Genomic DNA, 23785 nt, shown 5'->3' with positions numbered 1-23785 from the left:
CAGGCGGATCTCTATGAGTTCAAAATAGCAAGTTCCAGACCAGCTGGGGCTACAGGCAGACCCTGTCTCAAAAAGACCAAAAAAAAAAAAAAAAAAAAAAAAAAAAAAAAAAAAAAAAAAAATTAGGGTGATTTGGTATAAAAGCTGGGGAAGGTTATCCCAGAATGCAGAATGCTGCTTGGTAGGCTAGCAGCTGCTTTTGCAGTCTGTGTTTTGTGAATCTCTGCTATCCCAAAGCATCTCCTTTACCTTCCTTACCAGATTATACAGTGTCTGAAATTACACATGACCCAGTCATCTGAATTCAGGTTAAATATTGATGGAAAAAGGGTTGCATATTTAAACTGATTTTAGAGAAGCTTGAGAATAGGAGGCAGAACACAACAAAGGGAAGTGAAACATAGTTTATACTTTTCCAAGAAAAATTTTTCTAATAAATTCACTTCCTTCAATATTATCATTTAGCACTGCAGACTAAAAGGGGAATGTACCTTTATTTTGCAAAACTCAGCATATCTTCGCTGGTTGTGGTGGCTCCCATCTTTAATCCTAGCACCCACTAGGCAGAGGCAGGAGGCTAGATCTCTGTGATCTAACCAGCCTCAATGGTGAAATCTTGCTACAAACAAATAAACAAACAAACACAGAAAACCCCTAAAACTTAATGTTATGGGATTAATGTGTTTTGAGTTTTAAAAAGAATTTAAACAAGGTATTCATAATATCTTTATTAAAATATACATTTAAAATACATATCTTTTTTCAAAAATTACACGAGCATCTATGAGGGACTAATAAAAATTAATAGATAACAACAGACTCTAAATACAACTGATAAAAAACTAATATTCCTTAGAAAAGATACATTACTTAGCTTTTAACAAGAATATTCTTTATAGAAATGAGCTGGTCTTTACCATCACAGAACTGTCACATCTACACCTATTTCAGAGAGAAGGGAGATCAGCTCTCACTCCATTGCAGAGCTGACACCACAGCACTTCTCCGTGTAGAGCAGCAGCCTCTGCTGGAGAAGGGAAGCTAGACATTGTTAGCTCTAACTTGTGTGAACTGGAAGGACTGTCAGATCTCTGTCATCAATGAATTATTCTCAAGGTCTTAAGGATGACCGGGCCTTATCCAGTATATCCTTTCTGATTTTTGGATATGTTGGATGTGCTTTAAGAACCTGAGAGAAAACAAAACAAAACCAAAGCAAAATAACTTGTAATCAATTTTATAATTAACTGTTGAGAACTAGGGAGATGTGAGTCTTCCTAAAAATGAGCATTACAGTTGAGTGCTCACTGTATTAATCCCATAACTTAGCTGGAATGTGATGACTTGTTTATATCAACAGGTAAGAACAGCAGATTATGGATGCCACTTGTAGAAATAAAACCTAACTGCTTCATTACCAGATGACTTACAGGAAAACAACTTAAAATTGTAATTTAGCTACTTTTAATGATGCTTAACAAACTCCTGGAGAGTGATTTTAACAAGGAACACACATAGATTTACATGGACTAATTTGATTCCTAGGCTTACTGTGTTCAAGAATAGAGAAGTTATTAATTTAAAGAGATATAACTCCGTAAGTAATTCTCTCGTATAACCTACTTTAGTGTCCAACCTTACCCGTAGTAAGGAACATGAGCTCCAGAAGACTCAATAATCAACAGTAATCTCTGAAACCAAGTATTTACTACAGTAATGCTGATAAATAGCTAAATGAGATAACGGACAGGAAATAATTCTTATCCTGGAACTATTGGCAATATTTCATATAATGCCTCACATGGACAATCAATAGGATATGGTTCATATAAAGAAACTCTGGAAATCCTAAAACTAGAATTTAAATATATGTCATTTTAATAGGGGATTGTTACAGGATGAGAAGCAGACATATATTCTAAATACAGAATATTTTTTATCTCTCATTTGCAAATCTGAATTCTCAAATACAGATTTAGATATATTCATAAGAACTTCTACTTAAAATAATGACCCAAGGAATCAATACTATCTTTAAATACTTTCTTTGTAAAACATAGTTTTTGTTTTCGTTTTATGCATATGAATATTTGCCTGCATATGATATATGTATAGCACTTGAGTGCCTGATGCCTGCAAAGATCAGAAGAAGATGCTGGGTCCCCTGGAACTGTAGTTACAGACTGCCACGTGAGTGCTGGGAACCCAATCTGGTTCCTCTACAACAGGAGCAAGTGCTCTTAACCACTGAGCCATCTCTCTAGCCACCTCAAATATTTTCTAACATGTTTTTCTTACTAGCCTATATCTTTAAATTGACAGAAATATTTTACGATTTGAAACCCAATTAAAAATAAATCATTGTTTTAAATAGATTTATTTTCTACTTTTGACTACTGATCATTTGTCTAAAAGACAATAAATATTTAGCCAGAAGATTACAACCTCTATTTCTTCCTATTCAAAGATTAAAAGGAAATTATGTATCTGTATAATTTTAAGAAATTGAAATTTAAGTATTTACCTGGTGACATATATCAATTGCATCCACATATCGCTTTGCTTTTAAGTAATTAAATGCCAATTTGTATCCTGTAAAGACAAAAAATAATAATGCTACAGTGGTACAGTGATAGTATTTTCTTTTCTTTCTCCTTTATTGACTCATTAGAGAAGCCCTAAGGGAAACTGTTGGCCAAACTATCACAGAGAGGAAGTGATATGATAATAGAAATCAAAGTGAAATTAAAGAAAATGGAATTGGATGAAAGGCCACAGTGACTGTAACTGTCAGGTGAGAAGTCCGAGGTTCCACAAGTGCGGTTTCTTTAATTTACTAAAACAGTGGCAATGATTTTAGTTACAGTAAAAATTCATCACAGAGGCCAGGCCTGGTGGCGCATGCCTTTAATCCCAGCACTGGGGAGGCAGAGGCAGGTGGAGCTCTGTGAGTTCAAGGCCAGCTTGGTCTACAAAGTGAGTTCCAGGCCAGCTGGGGCTATAGGGAGACCCTGTCTCAAAACGACCAAAAAAAAAAAAAAAAAATTCACAGAACAGTAGACAACGCTCCCATTCATTCATGCAGTATAAATTCATTTAGTACTTATTAGGGAAAATAATTCCTGTAGTTAACGGTCTATTAGGAGAGGAAGTACATTATTTAAGTAATTGCATGAATAAATTTCAAACCGAGATAAATTACATGTGCAAAAGATCCAAGTCAAGACCCAATCCATGGGAATCATAGGAACATGACTCAGAGAAAGATGGTGTCAGGGATGCTTGAAATGGAAGATGAAGCCCAAGTAAGCCAGGCTGGGAATCAAGAACCCCTTCATTTCAGGCAGAGGGAACTGTATGGGTCAAGACCAGCAGTAAGACATAACCACTTCAAAGTCTGAGCCAAGAAGACAAAATGTCATAGAGCAGCACAGGTGGGTGAGTTAGATATCAGCTATTCCAAATCAATTAATAGCAAGACTTATCACAATTACACAAATAGATATGTCATTCTTCTAGAGTTGACAACTAGAAGAATGTTTAAAGATAATCAAATGATTACTGCTAGTCTGTAAGAATACTGTAAAAGGGGCCAGAGAGATGGCTTAGTGGTTAAGGGCACCATGTGGGTTTGATTCCCAGCACCCACATGGTGGCTAACAATTGTCCATAGCTCCAGTTCTAGGGGAATCCAACACCCTCTTCTGACTCTCAGGGCATTGCATGGCACAGGTCACTCACATACATGCAGGCAATACATGAATACACATAAAAATAAAAAAAAAATAAAAAAGAATACCGTAGAATAAGAACCTTATGAACAAGGCAAGCTAAGTAACAGATGGTGTGGTTTGTAAGACAGAATATAAAATGATATGTAATAATAACTATCCAACATTACATATTACAAATAGGAAGCAGAAAAATGGGAATGTTGCTCATGGGCTCTTATAAAAGGACTGTTCTCCAGTTTCATTTCTGTTGCTGTGATAAAATGTCCTGACCAAAAAAAGCAACTTAGGGGAGAAAAGGTTTACTTATCTGGCTTACAATTCTAAGTTATAGTCTGTCCATCATTTCAGGTAAGTCAAGGCAGGAGCTCAAGCAGCTATCATACCATAGCCACAGCCAAGAGCAAAGAGAAGATAAACATATCCTTGCTTGCCTGCTTCCTGACAGCTTTCCTTACTTTTTCAAAAAGTTTTATTGAGCTTTTATAATTTCATACAACAGTTCTTAATCAAATTTAGACCCCCTTCCCCATCCATGCCCCTTCTCTCCCCATCCCCTCCACCAGAGGCATTCTGCCATATATGCAAAGTCCTATCCAGTCAAGCATTTGTACCCAGATGTCCCCCAGTGCAAACCTGTCCACTGGAGTCCAGTCAGCCCATTCAGAGATGGTATGTAAGGCATACTCTCCCTCACCCAGTAGCAATCAGTCTCCAGTAGTTCTCAGTCTAGGACTTGCCAACCACCCATTTCTCTCATCCTCGCTGGGCCCTTGTCTGATTGAGTTGGCATGGGTCTTGTGCTTGATGCCAGTGTTGCCACAAGTTTATATGTACAAGCTTCCAGTGGCCTGAAAGCCTCTGCTTCCCCTTGTTCATGGACAGTCCTGGCTCTTACAATCTTTCCATCCCCTCTTCCACAATGGTCCCTGAGCCATGGATGGATGACATTCAATACAGGAGTCCTATCCAGGGATACACACTCTTCAGTCTGTTATTCTTTAGAACTTGGCCAGTTGTGGCCTTCTGTGTGTATCACACTCTTGTTATATAAAGAAGCTTTACTGGTGAGAATTGAGGGATGCATTAGTACTAGGTGACACATCTACTGTTGAACCTCTACACCTAAGGTTCACGGAACATAGCAGAGCAAAGGCTAGAGGGAAGGCTTTCTTTACTCTTACACTGTTCAGGGTACACCTGCCTAGGAAATAGTGCCACCAGGGACTGGGGTGGCACTAATGGATGCCACCATGGGCTAGGTTTTTCTGTGTAAAATTATAAAGACACTCCCCCACAGACATGCCCACAAGACAACCTGATCTAGACAGTTCCTCAACTGAGATTCTCTTCTCAGGTGATTCTAGGTTATGACAAGTTGACAATCAAAAACTAGCCATCACAGACCAGAACAAAAATTTAAAAATTCAAACATATATTTGAAAAGATTTGACTAGCTAATATAATCATATGGTGAGAAAAAGAATTATCCAAAACTCACAATGTTTGGTAGTAAATATATATATGTTATACATCTTAAGTTCAAATATACACATGTTTATATGTGTGTATGTTATGTATATACACTCAAGTACACATACAGAATTAAGAAAGTGAAAAGTTTCTGAGAGACAAATTCAAGGTTAAAACCAAGGAATTCTAAAATGGACTAATAGCCAATAATATTTAAAAGGAAAACAAGATTCACATCAAACAATTATACAAGGGAGCTACTCAAAACATTTAAGTTTGGATTTCTGGCGTGCTAACTTTGGAACTTTGTGCACATTCCTCGAGCAATCAATTTTCAGTTTCCTCAACTGGGAGAAATGGAAAACAACTCCTCCCTTCTCCTACTATATTTTAAAGATCAAATGCTATACTTAATTTTAACATGTTTTTATAATCTTTGGAGTATCACATAAATAGCAATTTTTTTCTAGGTAAACAAATAGCACATTAAAATAATCATGTGAATGTTGGAAGGAAGTTGCTAAGATCCTCTTGTACAAAATAATTTAGAAAAAAAAATAAAGGGCTAGGAAGGGCAAGGAATGTGTGCAGGGCAGGTATACTACATCTGTCAAAAAATGCAAAAACTCAACTGTTAGGCATCCAGGAGAAAAAGAGAGACAGACCGTGTAGTCTAGTGGCTGCCATGCAACCGAGTACAGGTGTAAATGCATTCTTTCCTCAACTCAGTTCCTACTGCTCCTCTTTCTATTTTAAAATGTCTTTCATTTTACATGTGTTCTTGTACACATTTATATAAGGTGTGTATACGTATATGTATGTATGTACATGTGCAAGCAGGGGTGTGTGTGTGTGTGTGTGTGTGTGTGTGTGTGTGTGTGTGAGAAACTATAACTGGAGTCAAGCAAATGGTCCTACCCATCCTGGTGTCCTTCACAATGACAACTCTCAATTCTGAAACAGTATGTGGATCTTAAGATTTCTTGACAAGAGTGAATTTCATTATTAATTTGCTCAGGCAGACAGGAGTAGTGGATATAATGACAATCTTTTAAAAAAAAGTTTATGTGTATGAGTGTATTGCTTGTGTATATGTAAGTGCACCCATGCCATGCAATGCCTATGGAAGTCAGAAGAGGGTGTGGATCCCTTGAAACTGGAGTTACAGATGGTTGTTAGCTGCCATATGGATGCTGGGAATCAAACCTAGGTCCTCTGCAAGAGCTATCAGTGTTATTAACCACTGAGACATCTCTCGAGCTCCATAATGACAATTTTAAGGGAGAAACTAAATAATTGAAAATGTCACAGGGAGATCTTTTACAGAAATATTGGGGGTACTGGTAAGATCATCTATAAACTATGATGATGTAAGGAAAGATCTAGTGAGTAGGAAATCTCTATTTTCTGAAGCTTTCCTAGAAACAATATGTACATATAAAATAAATATATAAATAACTTCTATATACATTACTTTTGGGAAGTAAATTATCAAAAATTTTTAGATTTTAAGGGTAATTTAAGAAATTTCCATTTTATAATTCAATTATATTTCATAGGATATATAATACCTGGGAATGATAAATACTTATCATTTGTTCCTGTACTTTACACAAATTGAGTAATGTAACAGACTCCAGAAAAATTCAAGCCAAGGGGCTGGAGAGAAGGCTCTGTGGTTAAGAGCACTTGTTGCTTTTGTAGAGGATCCAGGTTCAGGTTCAAGTCCCAGCACCCACATGGCAGCTAACAATTGTTCTCAACTCCAGTACCAGGGGATCTGACACCCTCTTCTGAACTCCGTGGGCTCTGCATGACCTAGGCACACTTAAATATATGCAGGCAATACACTCATACACATAAAATAAAAATAAATTAAAAAAACAAAAAACCTCATGCCAAACCAATGGCATCTAGTGTGAGGAAGACTATCTGACTGCAGGTCAAACACTGGAAAGGGCTGTTAAAAAGACTGGTGCCATCTCAAGTTAATAACCAGAAATTGCTTAGTCAAATGAAAACACCGACACCTTCAGTATATACACAATGGCCCAATTGTATCCAGAAACATGTCCATATACATCAAAATGGTTTAGAAGGAACACGGCAAATAAAGTAGTGTATTCCATGCTTTGTGGCCATGGAATCCATCTCCCTCACACTCACCTATTTTTTTCTTAATAACTATGAAAATCTCATTAAGTGTTCCAAAGCAGAGATAGAGGAACAGTATTTAGGGGTTCCAAGGGCTGGCCACAAGCAGGGTAAAGACTTGAAGTCCTCCCTGGAAGAATTGGAAGTACCTGGGGGCCACTTCAGGAAGCTTTTGGAGAGATACAAGGGAAGTTCTTATCGCAGGCCCATCCTCTGTGAGAGTGAAGAGACTCTAGCTTTCACGGGGAACAGACCTATACTGTTTCAGTCCAGCATACTGCAGCTCCATATACACAAATAGAAGAGCACAGGAAGGGCTCCATTACGATGAGTGATGCAGCTAGTCACTGAGAACATTCCTGACGCTATCTGCTGGAACACTGTCGACTAACTACTTAGAGTCTAACAACACAACTAGAGGTGGTTCTAGATGCTCAGAAGAAATGTAGCTCTTCTATGACACCCCAAACATGTACTTGAGTGTTTAAAGGCTTTAGAAGATCCATAGTAAAGAAACCTAGGTGGCCTTATGTAATGGCTGTTTATTTTATCTAACAATGGGACATTTTAGCCCCACAGCATTACCATTTTCAAAACTGCAGAGTGAAGGAAGAGAAAAGGCCTAATTAGGGTAGATGTTCCCTAAGGTGACGGAAGACAAGGTCAGACCTCAGGAAATTATAGTTAACTATTTGTAGGTAATAATTCGTCATGAATACAAAATGTAACTTCACCTCAAAAAGGATGACAAGGTGAAGTTGGCAAAACATTTGTATTTCAAAGATGTAAAAATGATATACAATTTTGAGCACACCTTGGGCCTAGTTTGCTGAACTCACCTACAGCTGGATTTGCCTGGTTGCCATGTTTCCATGCCATCTCATAGTTGAAGGCTGCATCTGTATATGCTTGCTCCTTCTCCATAATATAGCCCATGTACTCATATGCTTTGCAGCAAGACTAGAGAAAAATGGAAGACATATGAACAGATTAAAGATACCACTAAGATTTTATGGGATGTGGATGAGTATATAGACCAATCTTAACATAAGGGTGTGCATACTTTACATATATGTGTACCCTATTATGAATAATTTAAACACAAATATAAACGAGTATATAATGAACTCCATGAACCCAACACTTTCCTTCAAAAATTAACTGCTGACTGATGCTGTCTTTGCTTCTACCCGACACACACTTCCACATTACCAGAAGACACTTCTCAGATACCGTATAATTTCAACCACACAGAGGTTAGAATGCTTCTCTAAAACATAAGACTTTCTTAGACATAAACCTAATTCATGACACATTTAACATACCGACTTTCAGACACTAGTCAAATTGCAAATTGTAGAAATATAATTGATATTTTAAGTTTGTTAGAAAGAGAATCCCTAACAACCACAGGTGGTAACTGGTTTGGAAGTCCATTTTGATCTAGAGGTTTTTCTCATCTGCCTCTATTATCTTAACTAAAAGTAGTGTAAGGAGGAATATTTACTTCAACACAAATTTAGCAGACTGTTTTGTGCTATTACATAATATGCTTCAATGTCACTGATACTCCCCTTTTATAGAGGTTTACTGTGAAGTGTTTGAATTCACCAGTAGGCTTTATTATAACTTTGTTTTCCTTATTCCAATAATTTTTATTAAAACCATGTTCTTCTATTAAGAGAGATGGCTCAGTAGTTAAAAGTAATAGCTGCTCTTGAGAGGATGCTAGCTTTGGTTCCCAGCACCCACATGGCAGTTAACAATGGTCTGTAACTCCAGTTCTGGGGGATCCAAGATCCTCTTTTGACTTCTGATGGCACTGTACACACATGGTGCACTGAGGTACGTGCAGGCAAAATACACAAGTAAAAAATAAAAAAATCTAAAAACCCCATTTCCCATTAAAATACCTATATAAAAACATAGATGTGGGGGAATGTCCCTATTTCTTTCCATTCAGATGCCCTGTAGCTTAGCACAGCAAGTGAGACTTTAATGTTCTGATATTATATTTTCATTTCTCTTCCTTTAAAATATATTGTGTTGTTATCTTATTATTGTGCATTTCTTTTCTTCATCCATTCTTGCCAGACACTTTTTCTTCTAACAGAAACCACAGAATGTTTGATTTTCTCCATTTTTATGATATTCTGTCCATTCATAAATTCACCAATGTTGAAAATGGTGATATTTTAGCACTTCATATTTATTACCTGGAAAATGTCTACATTGACAAATTGGCTACTTAATAGAGTATAGCTATATAGAAAACGAAGGACAGGTCTAAACTTTTTCCCATTGCCTGCCTGCTTTGGGAGCAATAGCCAGGTTATTAGCACAGGCAGTGTCCACCACATTGCTTCCTTTTTTCTTTTTTGTACTTTTATAGTCATGGATTTAAGCATCTTTGATGTATTTCAGTCTATTACAGCTATCATTACCTTTGGTACTTAATGTCCCAACTTTGGCTGCTGGACTACCTTCAACTTGGCTCCTGAGTGCCTAACACCACCCTCACCATCTCTGACAGCTTCCTTACCAATCTGGTGTGACAAACTGCTCTAGTGTCATCTTATGCATTTCTTGGTCTAAATCTAAATGATTTCCATTTTCAGATTATATAATCAAAGGTTTCTAAGATTCAGTACCTAAATTTCATGCTTCCAAAATAGACATGCCTAATTAACAGGACCAACTGAAGGCTCTGAAGTAGTGATCATGTTCAGTCATGCATGGTTCTGTGTCAAAACCTTAATTCCTCCTCAATGTTGCTTAACTCTAGACCAGTCATAATGAGGTTCAGCTACTCAGTAGTTATCATTTTAAAGCTTGTTAATGAGTATTCTGTTTTCAAGGCCAATTTAAGTTAAAATTGCTGTAACTGATCATTTGGAATAGTTTACCAATTGATAAAGGACTGAATGTTTTAAGTTGTGAAGTTCCTAAGAAAGTATCTTAATACTATTAGATAATCATTAACACTCCTTAAAAAATAAATGACCCATTTTATAATCTAATTTGCTCAATGAGAATAAGAACCAGAAGATTTACTGAGATTACAATTTTTAAATTAATTGGTATGAACCTGTAAAAAATATCTTCAAGTTTCTAAGGTGAATAATACAAGTACTTCTCAGCAAATAATAACTCACCTTAATGAACTCAGAGCAAGAGTAATGGCACACACAAGGCCCACATTAAGCTCAAGCCAGACAAAAATCCCAATGTAGATGTGGGAAAGAGGTTAAGAAACCCCAACGCTACCTGAGGAAGTATTGGCAACCAATGGTTGCTGGGAGGGGGAGAGTCAGTCTCATTTAAGGATGAGGCTTTTGTTAGGTTGTCTAGGCTATAGTGGATGGACCCACATTGAAGGACATTTAGGGACACGAAATTTGACTTTATATATATTACATAATACACGTATATATTATATACATAATATAGTATATGAAAGAGGGATACAGAAGATCTAAATATGATCAAAACATTGTATAAAGTTCACAAAACTTCAATAAAAAGGGGGAAAAAGTCTAAAGCACTGCCATAATAACACATCTCCTTTGTGTGTCTAACAATAGGAAATTAATGAAAGCCTTACATTCTATGGACTTGATTTTTAAGTTTGTACCTAAAGATAAGGATTTTTATTAAACTGAATTAAAAGCTGACAAGGACTCCCACCCTTAACTATATTATGCACAGTGGAGTCTAATAATTTGGAAATGACATGCAGCTGCAGTAAATTCATCAAGATCATTTCTTAATGGGAGGGACAGAAGTCCGCAATTAATGCTCTGCAATTTTCATTAGTTCTGGGATGAGATGCGTAATCACAGCAAATGCTTGACATTCCAAAAACACTTTCTATAAGTAGGGCATCACCACAGCTGGAACTTGAAGCTGCATAAATCTATTTATTTCTTTATTTTTAAGGGAAAATGGCTTCCTTATTATTCATGTTTTATTTCCTGATTATAAGAGTAAACATTTAAAATTAAAAAAAAAATACCAGGGAATGGTCAGAAACAGACCATCATTCTATCCCAGAAAGCTTAGGCAACAAAGCTTAACACTCCACGCACCTTTCAGTCACCCACCTTATTGTGACACAGGCACCGTTTTAGCAGTTCTTCTGCCACGTCGTATTTTGCTGACTGAATATAGATATCGGCGAGCAGCAGCCAGCTCTTCTCAAGATCCTCAGCATCAACAGGATTCCAAGTCATTTTTGCAATTCGCTTCAGCTGGTTTCTAGCTTTTGGCGTCTGTCTGAGGATCATATACGCTGTTGCCATTCCTAAGAGTGCTGGGATATGATCCTTCTGCAAAAAGGGAAAACTTTAGATCACAAGATGCACAGTGTGGAAAGTGGCAAATGCTAAGAACTTTTCTGTGCATTCTGTTTCTGGTGCCATGCCTAATAACTGTGATTACTGTCACTATTTAACACAGCAAGTAATCTCAAGCTACCACAAGGAAACTTAATCTAGCAATGTGTGGTCAAAATAATTCACTAATTATGCAGCCGCTAGAAGCACACAGTTCGAACAATTAGTACAACAGGATTTCTAACGGGACTGACTGGCTAACTCAGTTTCGTGTAGAAAGAAAAAAGAAAGCAAACTGATTTTACTATAATGCTTCTCGAGAAGCTTTTCTTTCATGTTTAAAGTCTTGCTTCCCTGGTTCTTTCACCTGTCAAAAGGTGCGACACATTTATTTCAAAACAATAGGCCTTATCCATATTGACTGCCATTTTCCCTCCCTTTTATTAAACAAAATCACCTATTCTCCCAGAGAAGTTGGGCTAATGAAATGCTATAAACATGGTATGTACTTAATTACTTAGACATTCTATAAAATAAATGTATGGCTTGAAAAGACTTTTAGATGTAGAGTCTGCAGTCTCCTGGTAGGGTCTATAAAGCAAAATATTCTTTATTTAGATTTAAAGTAAAAAAAAGTCACTCTGTGAAGTCAAAAGTTTAATAAGAATTGGTACAAAATGGAAGCCATTAGGAATCTATGCAAAAAACATGCGCAAGCAACAGTATAACCCGGAGAAGAATGTGATACATTTTCTCTGTATTATACAGCATTATATTCAGTATGCTTTTCTTATTTTCTAAAGATTATGAGAAAATTGGAACAAAGAGCTACTCGTTTTTTTGTGATTCCCATTATGCTGAGCACCTACTTGCTGCTTAATGAATATTCATTATATTGTACATATTCAATTTATGAGTTAAAAGGAAAAAATGCAAGACAAAAAACTGTGTTCATAAAATTTTAGCTCATCCATCATTATCATTTGGATAATGTTATCCATAAACAGATTTGAGGATAGAGCATTAGTAATAATACAAGCAAACATGCTGAAAAAATGCAGTCTTAACCTACACCAAAAACCTTGCTTAATCTTTCCAGGAAATAGCTGTACCATCATTCACTGCACCTGGCTTTTCTTTCTTTTAAACTTTACAACAGGAATAATGGATTTACTTAAAATAAACTTATTGCTATGTGATAGACTACCTACCACTCACAGCAGCTGGTGGCTAAACACCAACTGGAAACTGTGCTTTAGATTTTTCTTAGACTGACATCAATATTGTGCTTCCCTTCCTTCAGCAGCTAATACTCATTTGCTACAGAAGACCAAGTGAACAGAGTCCAGTTCTTAAGAATGCCATTTCAATGCTTGCAGAAGGGCTCTGCTCCCTGTGGGCTAATACTGAGGCCAGCCTGCTGTTTCGTCCCAAGGGTGGCTCACAGTCATCATGAAGCTGCCATCTAAGGCAGCTCTACCTGAACCCATAACATTTCAATCCTTTTTAAGGTTCTAGAAAGGGGGCAAAGGGACCACTGTAGGGGTTTTGGAAGTCCTGCTGCTACAACTGTTACCTCTAGGCCAAAAAAGACAAACAAGCTGCAGAAATCTTCTGAGAGACACACAATTATAGGTTTTCAGTGGCCTGGAGTATTGTCGAGTGGAAGAACAAACAGATGCTGTGATGCTAGTGGGATACAGGCATTACTGACTGCCGGGTTAGGTGACTATTCCTTCCTTAGTCGTACAGTGTGTGGAAAGGCCCAATGGAACACCTAGAGGGTGAGAGGATGTGGATCTGAGTGGGGGGGGGGGGATACTAGCAATAGAAAGATTCCAGGAGGTCATTTTGACGTTGCTAAAGAAAATCATTATTTGCACAACCGAATTCTAAGTTGTCAGCACACTTAGGTCTATAGCTGGTGAAATTCCAGGTCCAGATAAGTGAGAAGGTGGACAGCAAGGCAGCTAGGTATTTATTTTCACTTAGTGAGTTAGTCTAGGCCACATCTATAGTAGTGACCATCCAGAACATAAAGCTCTTCCTTTCAGAACCATCTCATAATCTTCTGAAGAATTTCCTTTCTGGAGAAGTCAACATTCCCACAGAGATGAGCACATAACAACACATCAAAACACAAGGTACATTGTATAGGACTGTGCCAAAGCAGATATCTACCTTTCATTGAGAATAAGCTATTAAGTCATTCTTCAAAAAACAATCAACTAGGCAAAATAGCATTTCCATATTACAAAAAAAAAAAAAATACACAAAGTTGAAAAAAACTACTCACCTCAGAGGCTGCTATTTCGGTGAAGGTACTGAGTGCTTGCTCCACACTAGATTTCTGTTTGGTGGCCATTAGGCAGCAGTTTTCCATTATGCGAAGTTGTACGTGACCCTGAATGGTCTGAGGTTTCAGTTCTTTCAGGAGTTTTTCTGCTGTTCTCACTGCTAGCTGCACAGACTCCTGCTTTTCACTTGAACTGCTGTATCCAGTAAGAAGAAATCATATGTGGATATTACTCATGGTTCAAGATTGGCTGATGTTAGAACATTGGGTACTGGCTTCTTTTGTCACTCATTTAAAAAGAATTATTAGTACAGAATGTCAATCATTCTCTTCTAGTACAAAGGACTGCAGTAATACATGCATTTTAAACAAAATTAATCTATTCTCGGTAAATTACCGTTACACCACAAATCTCTCTAGAATGAAAATAAAAAAACAGTCATTATCTGTATGTGGAAAACATTTATTTCAGTCAATATAAAACTTGAATAAAAACAAAATCATGCTGGTCTAGTGCATGTGAGGCCCTGCATTCTACCCGTGGCACCCCCAAAAGAAAATCATTTCGAAGCAGAATCATAAACTGACCAATGGTTATACATACTCAGAAAGCACAAGAGAAAAAAAGAAGGAAAAAGGCCGATTACTGTATGATTTAATTTAATATATGCTGCATATATTTTATATTTGGGAAAATGACTCAGAAGGTGAAATGATTTTCAGAGATCACACATAATAATAAATAAAATTAATCTTAGAAAAAATGCTTCAGGCCTGAGAATATTTGAATTGTTATCATATCTGAAATTTGTTACCTCGTATCACATTTCCTTTCTGAGAGTCTGAGAGGCAACATGGCAAAGAAAATAGAGATTTTTATATATGTTATAAACTTAGAAGCAGATCCCAGACTTCCCATGACTGCTGCTTGCTGCAATGCCTCCCCACCGTCTGGAAACACTCATCCCTTTGGATAAACTCTTCTATAAGTAATAAACTCTTCTGTAAGTAGCTGTTGGTCACAGTGGTTATCACAGCAACAGAAAAGTAATACAGAAGTATGTTGGTTAGCTTTTGGTCAGCTTGACACAAGAGACACTTGGGAAAAGGGAAGTTCAACTGGGGAATTTCTTCCATCTGTGACTGACCTATGGTCATGCCTGAGGCATTTTCTTAATTGCTAACTAATACAGAAGGGCTCAGTGCACTGTGGGCAATGCCATCCCTAGGCTGGTGTGCCTGAGCTGTATAAGAAAGGTAACCAAGTCAGCCAGGGAAAAGAGCCAGTACACTGTTCCTCCATGACCTTTGCTTCAGTTCCTGCCCTGACTGTCCCCAATGATGGTATGGGACTAGAAAGTGTAAGCCAAATAAATCCTTCCCCCAAGTTAAGGTTTAGTCAGTGTTTTTATCAAAACACAAACAACGCCAGGCACTGTGGTACCCTTGGGAGGCAGAGGCAGGTGGATCTCTGAGATGGGGCCACCCTGGTTTACATTCTAGGCAGGCTGTGACTAGGGAGAACCTGTCAAAAAACAAAAAGCAAAACAAACAAACAAAAACAAAAACAACATAAACCAAAGCAGAATACTATCTTCTTAATATGTCCTCCCCTTTGGCTTCTATAACTGAATAGTTTGGCTCCCTTTGCTTATCTCCCTGAGACCTATTAAATGTTAGTATGCCCCAAATCTAGTTCTGTTTTCTGCTACTACATACAACTTGCAAAAAGACCCTTCACGCAGATGTCATCCAAATCTGTATGTGCACTGGTAATTCCCTCCTGAGTTCTAGTTTGTATGTTCAACTGCTTATAGACGATCTCCACCTGCACAGCCCTTAGGTCTCTAACAGTTTATCCCAACCTTCCTCACACACAAAACAACAAACAGACCATTTCCCTACTTCAAAATTTCACTGGTTTCTATAATCCCAACCTTCAAATCTGTTCTTTCAACCTCTCAGCACTTTATACCTAATGCTCTTCCACCTTCCACTGACAAGTATGCACTGCCATGAACTCCTGCAACCCTTAATATCTCTTTACACCATTATCTCTGATGTGAGAGATTGAATGGTCTCAGGTTGTCTTGTAAATAGAGTACATGCTCACTATAATACAACCAGCAAGAGATTAGTTTTTTAAATATGTAGAGAAGTGGTGAGAGGCAGAAGCAGGAGGGTCACCTCAGCTACATGTCAACTTTGATGCCAGCCTAGTCTCAAAAAAAGAAAAAAAGAGCTGGGCATAGTGGCATATGCCTTTGATCTCAGCACTCGAGAGGCACAGGCAGGTGGATATCTATAAGTTTGAGGCCGTAATGAGTTCTAGGCTAGCTGGGGCTACGGGGGGGTGGGGCAGAGAGAGAGAGAGAGGTTTTTTTTTTTTTTTTTTTTTTTTTTTGTCTTTTTGAGACACGTCTCCCCAGGTGGTTTGGAACTCTCTATGTAGATCAGGCTGGCCTTGAACTCAAGAAATTCACCTGCCTCTGCCTCCTAAGTGCTGGGATTAAAGGCGTGTGCTACCACACCTGGAAGATTACGTGCTCTTAAAAGGCAGAAACTACCTGCTCTGTTCTCTTTATATCTTTAAATATCTTCCACTACTTCTGAGGAAGAAATGAAAGCATTTCCAAGCAGCATCACACAGCGAGCACCACAACAGTTGTAGGGCTGGCTAGCACCCAATCCAAGCCATGCTCCATGTTTTCTAACCATCATATCAGACAAGGTGAAGCTGAGCTTACTTCATGATGCTGTTGCAGGAAGTAAGATAGTGCACACAGAACAGAGCACAGACAAGCATAAAGCTCCCACCTGTAAAGTTGGTACCATTATCTCTATATTTTTGTACGTGTGTGGATGTGCATGTGTATATGTATACATGTTTCTGTGTGTAAATGTGCATCCATGCCTGTGGAGGCCCCTGTGGAGGTATGAGGTTGACATGAGGAGTGTTCTTTGATTACTCTCTACCTTATTAATTGAATAGGGTCTCTCAGCTGAGTCCAGAGCTCGCTGGCATAGCCAGTCTAACCACCTGGCTTGCTCCGGGAGTCTCTGCCTTCTGAACACCAGCTACCATGTCCACCAAGGTGCCCTGAATCCTGGGGATATGAACTAGGGTCCTTAAACTTACTAGGCAAACATTTTATCCACTGAGTCACCTCCCCAGCCCCAAGTTATTACTTTCATTGTGTGGACAGGTTTTAGCATGGCTGTCAGATTCTGTAATCTATTTTATTTTTTACAGAACAGTTGGAAGATTTCCTTTATAATGCATCTATTATGATTTAGGAAACCTAAAAGCATTTCATGCCTGATACAGAATATCATGTCATTTTAGCTGTACTAAGTCTATCGGTCTTTTCCTTAGAACTATCCTAGAAGTTAGTTCTCTTGCTTTCTATCTACAATGAATGTTTTAAACACTGTACCAAAGGAAATGGGTCAAACACTACTCACCCAAGGTCTCCATCCAGGTTTTCAAACACTTCACCCCCAATAGTTTCATTATCTGGATTCAGACAGATTTCTATCATATTATAAAGGGCATTCTGGCCCCAATCGCTATCTTTCCGAGCTTTATTAAAATGTCGAAGGGCATCATTTGGTTCTCCGGTATACCTTATTGGATGATTAAAAAAAACTCAATCACTGCTTACAAATTTTATACTAGCTCATACTATGATTGATAAATAAATCTATTAAAATATTTCAAAGTGCATAACTTATTTTTATGAAGAAAAGCTTATTCAACTTTCTCTACACTGAGGGGGCAACAACCATTATGATGTAGGATTTATTTGCCAACAGTTACCAAAAATGTAGTCCTTTACAGTACTGAAATCCTGGGTCCAACTTTGTTCTGGAGCTGTATTTCTCAGCCATTGAGAAAAATCGTGGAACTTCCTCAAGTTTTCCACATCGTCTCAGGAGATCAATCAAACGAGACAAAGTCACAAAATTATCTAGAAACAAGCAGTACTTCAGATAGGGACATTTTAAAACTTTGTTCTGATGTACAATTTACTTCACATGAAATATCTATAATATAAACAAAGACCTATAATAGGGGTTACAACTTCCTAAACAGGTTTACAGTCAACTGGATCATCTATCAAAGAAATACAAGTTCATCTGTGCTGGCCATTGCGGGAGAAGGAATGGTCATGTCTAGAAAAGTGTACATTTGTTGTTACTTTTCAGTTTCTCCTAGGAATCACACCTTCTAGAAACTATCTCAATCTATGTAATCTAGACTCTAAAACTCATAAGATGGACTGATCCTTCAGGGTACATGAACTATTTCTGCAAACCTATATCCTGTTTACTGCAGATGGGAGGCAAGTCATAGGAAAATATGTTGACAGTGTTTGAGATGGGCAATCAGAAATTTTATTCCAGAGTTTAATGTGTATCTACACAAAAGTCTATACTCTACCTTACAATACCATAGCCTAGTATTTTAATCTTGTTTGTCTTTTTCTACAGAAAAAGAATTCAGTTATTTGGTCTCCAGTATAATTCTCCAGCAAGTTCTTAAAAGATCTCCCAATTCTTTCTAGCTTTTGCTTATCAGTAATATACTAATATTTGAGAATGATTTTGAAAATAATTCATGAACACTAAAAAGGGAAAAATACACAAAACTGTGTATGAAGAAGAAAGTTACTCATTCTCATAACAAACATAGGGATGAGTACAGTCTGCTGTGCTCCTTTTATACATTTATGGTAACAATCAATTAATATGTACACAGCTATTCTTTGCTTATATATAAACAAAGACACAGAGATTTGATTTCAACATTAAGCAGTAAGTATTTTCCAACTGTCAATAAGTATGCTTCATTGATATTATTTTAACAGCTGCCTAAACAGTCCATTACACTAGTAGTTAACAGTTTATTTCTTTTCTCTAGGATTCTCTTTAGGCTCCTATGTCTCAATCATCACATACAATGTAGAAACAGAATGTTACATAGATAATAAAAAATAATTAAAATGTAATGCTTAAAACTAACACTGATCCATTCATTGATCACTGAGTGAATGATGCAATGAATGCTTTTCACTCACTACTTTCCTTTCCACATTTTTTCCTATTTTCTCTAATCTCCAACATCCTTTGGACCTTCCTTACGCTCAACGAAAAATCTTGACAATTACTTCTAAAACAAAACTCTACTCCCTGTCTATTCCCAATCCTGGCCATTCATTGAACCATTTTATAATCATTTATTTTGAACTACGTGACTGGTTTGTATCTGATACTGGGGATTTAAGATTAATATTTTAGGAGCTGGAGAAATGGTTCAGTGGATAGTATGACTGCTCTTGCAGAAGACCCAGGTTTGATTCCCAGCACCCACATGGCAGCTAACAACTGTCCAAAACTCCAGTTCCAGGGAATCTGATGCCTTCTTCTGACCTCCATGGGAACTGCACAACACGAGTGCACCTACATGCATGCAGGTAATACACTCATACACATAAAAGAATAAAATAAAAATAATAAATTTTTTTAAAAGATTAATATTTTAGCCTCTCTCCTGGGTGAGTCCATCGCACCCTCCACGCCTTGACTCCCCCAGCCTCATTGACCCTCCCATCTCTCCTGCCTGTCTCTCCTCCTAGGCTGGGTACTGTCCATTCCTTGTATTGGCACCCCAGACACCGAGTGAACCACCACTGCTTCCTGATCCTTTGCATCCAGACCAACCCAGTTCCTTTTTGCAATCCCCAGGAGCCCTCTGGGCCTGGTCCTGCCCTCACCTCCCTCTGCTTCCCTGGGCTCCCCACCCCCCAAGCCTCTCTCCATGGAGCCCTCTGGGCCTGGTCCTGCCCTCACCTCCCTCTGCTTCCCTGGGCTGCACAACCCCCAAGCCTCTCTCCATGGAGCCCTCTGGGCCTGGTCCTGCCCTCACCTCCCTCTGCTTCCCTGGGCTGCACAACCCCCAAGCCTCTCTCCATGGAGCCCTCTGGGCCTGGTCCTGCCCTCACCTCCCTCTTCTCCCTGGGCTGTACAACCTGCCAGCCTCTTACCTGGACACCGGTGCTGACCTCTCGGCTTCCTGATCCTTTGCATCCAGACCAACCCAGCTCCTACCTGCAGTCCCCAGGAGCCCTTGGGACCTCTTCCTGGCCCCATCTCCCTTTGTATCTCTGGATGGCATGGCCAATAGCTGCCCGAGACCAGCATCTTTCCTGGGCCCTGCTCCCAGGCCCATCCAACCCCCAAATTCATAAGTACAACATCTTTCCTAGAGGGATCCAGACCTTAGGAGAAAGCCTGAGAGCATCTGATCCTCAGATGACTTGGGCCTCTGTGGGAACTCCTGAAGACAAAAGCAATCTGGCCACTCCAATATAAAATCAAAAGAGAGAATCGGAAGCTTAGACGAACTACCTTTTTATGCCCAAAAATTAAACCACAAAGACACACAAAGTTTACACAAAGAAGCAGACATAAATTTGAAGGCTTGAGTTTCACACAAGAATCAGAAACTACGAAAGAAATTCACATGTCAAAATCACAGAGAAAAAAATAACAACATGAGAAACAAAAGTAACATATCCCCACCAAATACCAATAGTCCTCTAGAGGAATACAATGAGAACCCCCTAGAGATAATGCAGGACATGGAACTCAAAAGAACAATTATAAAAATGATAAAAGAATTCAATTTAAAGAACACACAAACAAAGAAATCAAAGAACTGAAGGAAGATAGGGATAAACTTCTGAATGAATTCAGGAAAGAGCTAGAAATATTGAAGGCTACTCAGGCTGAAATGAAAAAAAATTGAAGCACTCAGTAAGCCAATTAGAAACAAAAGGAGAAAGACTCACCAATAGGATGAATGAAATGGAAAACAGAGTGTCAAGACTGGAAAATAAAGTGGACAAACTAGACCACCCAAGCAAAGATCATGAAAATTTTAAGAAATCACAAGAATGGAATATGCAGGAATTGTGTGACCCCATAAAAAGACCAAACTTACAAATCATAGGCATACAGGAAGGAGAAGAATCCCAAGATAATGGCATGGACCAGATCCTCAACAGAATCATAGAAGAAAATTTCTCCAAATTAAAGTAAGATATGCACATACAATAAGCATATAGAACACCAAACAGACAGGACCAGAAAAGAAACTCTCCATTGAACATCATAGTAAAAACACTAAACATACAGAACAAAGAGGCAATAATGAAATCTGCAAAAGAAAAACAAGTCACATATAAAGGAAAACCCATTAGGAGTACAGCTGACTTTTCAGTGCAAATTATGAAAGCCAGAAGGGCCTAGAACAAAGTATTCCCAGTTTTAAATGACCACAGAGCCAACCCAGATTACTATACACAGCCAAAATGTCTATTATAGTTGAAGGGGAAAGAAAAATCTTCCATGACATAAATTGGCTGAAGGAATTTATGTCCACAAAACCAGCCCTTCAGAGAGTTCTGGAAGCAATACAAAGGGCTGAAGAAAGGAACAACTATACCCAAGGGGTTGCGGAAAGAAATCAATGAAGGTATAACTGTGGAAAAGTATAGCTATATCAAGAATGTAAACAGAAATAAAAATGACAGGATTCAATATACATCTTTCATTAATAATTTTAAATGTTAACAGACTGAACTCCCCAGTCAAAAAACACAGACTACGTGAATGGATTAAGAAACAAAACCCATCTTTTTGTTGTCTGCAAGAAACTCATCTCACTTTCAAGGACAGGCACTATCTTAAGGTGAAAAGATGCAAAAAAAAATACCAAGTGAATGGTATTAATAAAAAAGCAGGTGTTGCAATTACAATATCTGACAAAATAGACTTTAAAACGAATCAGAAGAGATAAAGAGGGCCATTTCATTCTGATCAAAGGAACAATAAACCAAGAAGATATTACAAGTATGAACATATATTCACCAAACTCTGGTGCATCCAACTTCATAAAAACAATACTACAGGACTTTAAGAACCAGATTAACCCCAACTCATTAACAGTAGGGGACTTCAATACCCCACTGTCTCCATTAGATAGGTCAACAGGCCAGAGACTTAACAGAGAAACATCTGAATTAAACAATAACATATATCAAATGGACCTAACAGACATCTACCAAGTATTCCACCCAAGCACCAAAGGACATACTTTCTATTCAGCACCCCATGGAACCTTCTCCAAAATCGATTATATGCTGGGGCACAAAATAAACCTCAACAAATACAAAAGATTGAAATAATTCCATGCATTCTATCAGACCACATGCAATAAAGCTTATAATCAACACCAGAGGAAGATTAAACAACACACTCCTGAATGATGAATGGGTCAAAAGAGAAACTAAGAAAGAAATAAAAGTATTCCTGGAACTAAATAAGAAGGACAATACAACACAACAAAACCTCTGGGACATGCTGAAAGCTGTCCTTAGGGCGAAGTTTGTAGCTCTAAGTGCCTACATTAAAAAATCATAAAGAACACAAATAAAAGACTTAACATTGCAACTCAAGAACCTTGAAAACAACAACAAATGAAACCCAAACCCAGCAGACAAGAAGCAGTTAACCAAAAGAAAGAAAGAGCACCTCCAAATCAACAAAATCAGAGATGAAATGGGAAACATCACAACAGACACCAAAGGGATTCAGAACATTATAAGGGAATAATTTAAAAACCTATATGCTACTAAATTTGAAAACCTAAAAGAAATGGATGCATATGTAAAGGAATGGGAACCACCAAAACTAAACCAAGAAGACATTAACAGCTTAAACAGACCAATATCACAAAAAGAAATTGAAACAGTAATACAAAACCTCCCGACTAAAAAAGCCCAGGACCAGATGGAATTACAGCAGAATTCTATGAGACATCTAAAGAAGATCTACATCCAATACTACTTAATTTATTCAAAAAGATAGAAACAGAGGGAGAACTTCCAAATTCCTTCTATGAAGCCAGCATCACTCTAATACTAAAGCGTGGTAAAGATACAACCAAAAAAGAAAACTATAGACCCATATCCTTAATGAACATAGATGCAAAAATTCTCAACAAGATACTTGCAAACCACATACAGACACACATCCAAAAGATTGTCCACCATGATCAAGTCAGCTTTATTCCAGAGATGCAGGGATGGTTCAATATATGTAAGTCAATAAACATCATAAACCATATAAATGAACTCAAAGACAAGAACCACACAGTCATCTCAGTATATTAAGAGAAGGCCTTTGACAAAATTCAACATTCATTTATGTTGAAAGTCCTAGAGGGAATTGGACTGGAGGGAACACACCTCAACATAATTAAAGCCATATATAACAAACCCACAGCCAACATCATCCTAAATGGAGGAAAAACTGGAAGCATTCCCACTGAAATCGGGAACCAGACAAGACTGTCCACTATCTCCATTCTTTTAATATAGTGCTTGAAACTCTTACAGGAGCAATTAAGTCAAGAGAATGAAATTAAAGTAAAAATTGGAAAAGAAGAGATCAAATTATCCATTTTTGCAGATGATATATTTATCTAATGGATGCCAAAAATTCTACCCTAAAACTCCTAGAAATTATTAACGTGTTCAGTAAAGTGACAGGTTACAAAATTAACCTACAAAAGTCTATAGTCTTTCTATATACCAATAACAAGCAATCAGAGAAAGAGCACATGGAAACACCCCCATTCACAATAGCTGCAAAAAAAAAATATATATTATTTTACTTGACCAAAAACATTAAAGACCTCTAAAATGGGCATTTTAAATCTTTAGAGAAAG

At 37.8% G+C, this 23785-nt stretch overlaps 1 protein-coding gene across 3 annotated transcripts in view; it reads right to left on the bottom strand.

Moving 5' to 3' along the window:
* Positions 1 to 131: 131 nt before the first annotated feature.
* Ttc21b (tetratricopeptide repeat domain 21B) overlaps positions 132 to 23785 on the bottom strand; it is an 85854-nt gene continuing 62200 nt past the window's right edge. For 2 of the 3 annotated variants that reach the window (XM_008830894.3, XM_029562406.1), the window contains exons 23-29: positions 17809 to 17959; positions 17454 to 17615; positions 13989 to 14184; positions 11462 to 11686; positions 8198 to 8318; positions 2525 to 2592; positions 132 to 1189 (exon numbers count right to left, since the gene is read on the bottom strand). In XM_008830894.3, the coding sequence (XP_008829116.1) occupies positions 1112 to 1189; positions 2525 to 2592; positions 8198 to 8318; positions 11462 to 11686; positions 13989 to 14184; positions 17454 to 17615; positions 17809 to 17959 (1001 nt within the window). In that variant the 3' untranslated portion in view covers positions 132 to 1111. The remainder of the gene's footprint in view (positions 1190 to 2524; positions 2593 to 8197; positions 8319 to 11461; positions 11687 to 13988; positions 14185 to 17453; positions 17616 to 17808; positions 17960 to 23785) is intronic. The other variant, XM_017797575.2, reaches the window with a different exon arrangement.

This window comes from Nannospalax galili, unplaced genomic scaffold (genome assembly GCF_000622305.1).
Source record: "Nannospalax galili isolate Female #2095 unplaced genomic scaffold, S.galili_v1.0 scaffold514, whole genome shotgun sequence".
Taxonomy (NCBI): domain Eukaryota; kingdom Metazoa; phylum Chordata; class Mammalia; order Rodentia; family Spalacidae; genus Nannospalax; species Nannospalax galili.
Note: the sequence above shows the minus strand (reverse complement) of the source record. Positions and strands in the feature narration are given on the sequence as shown.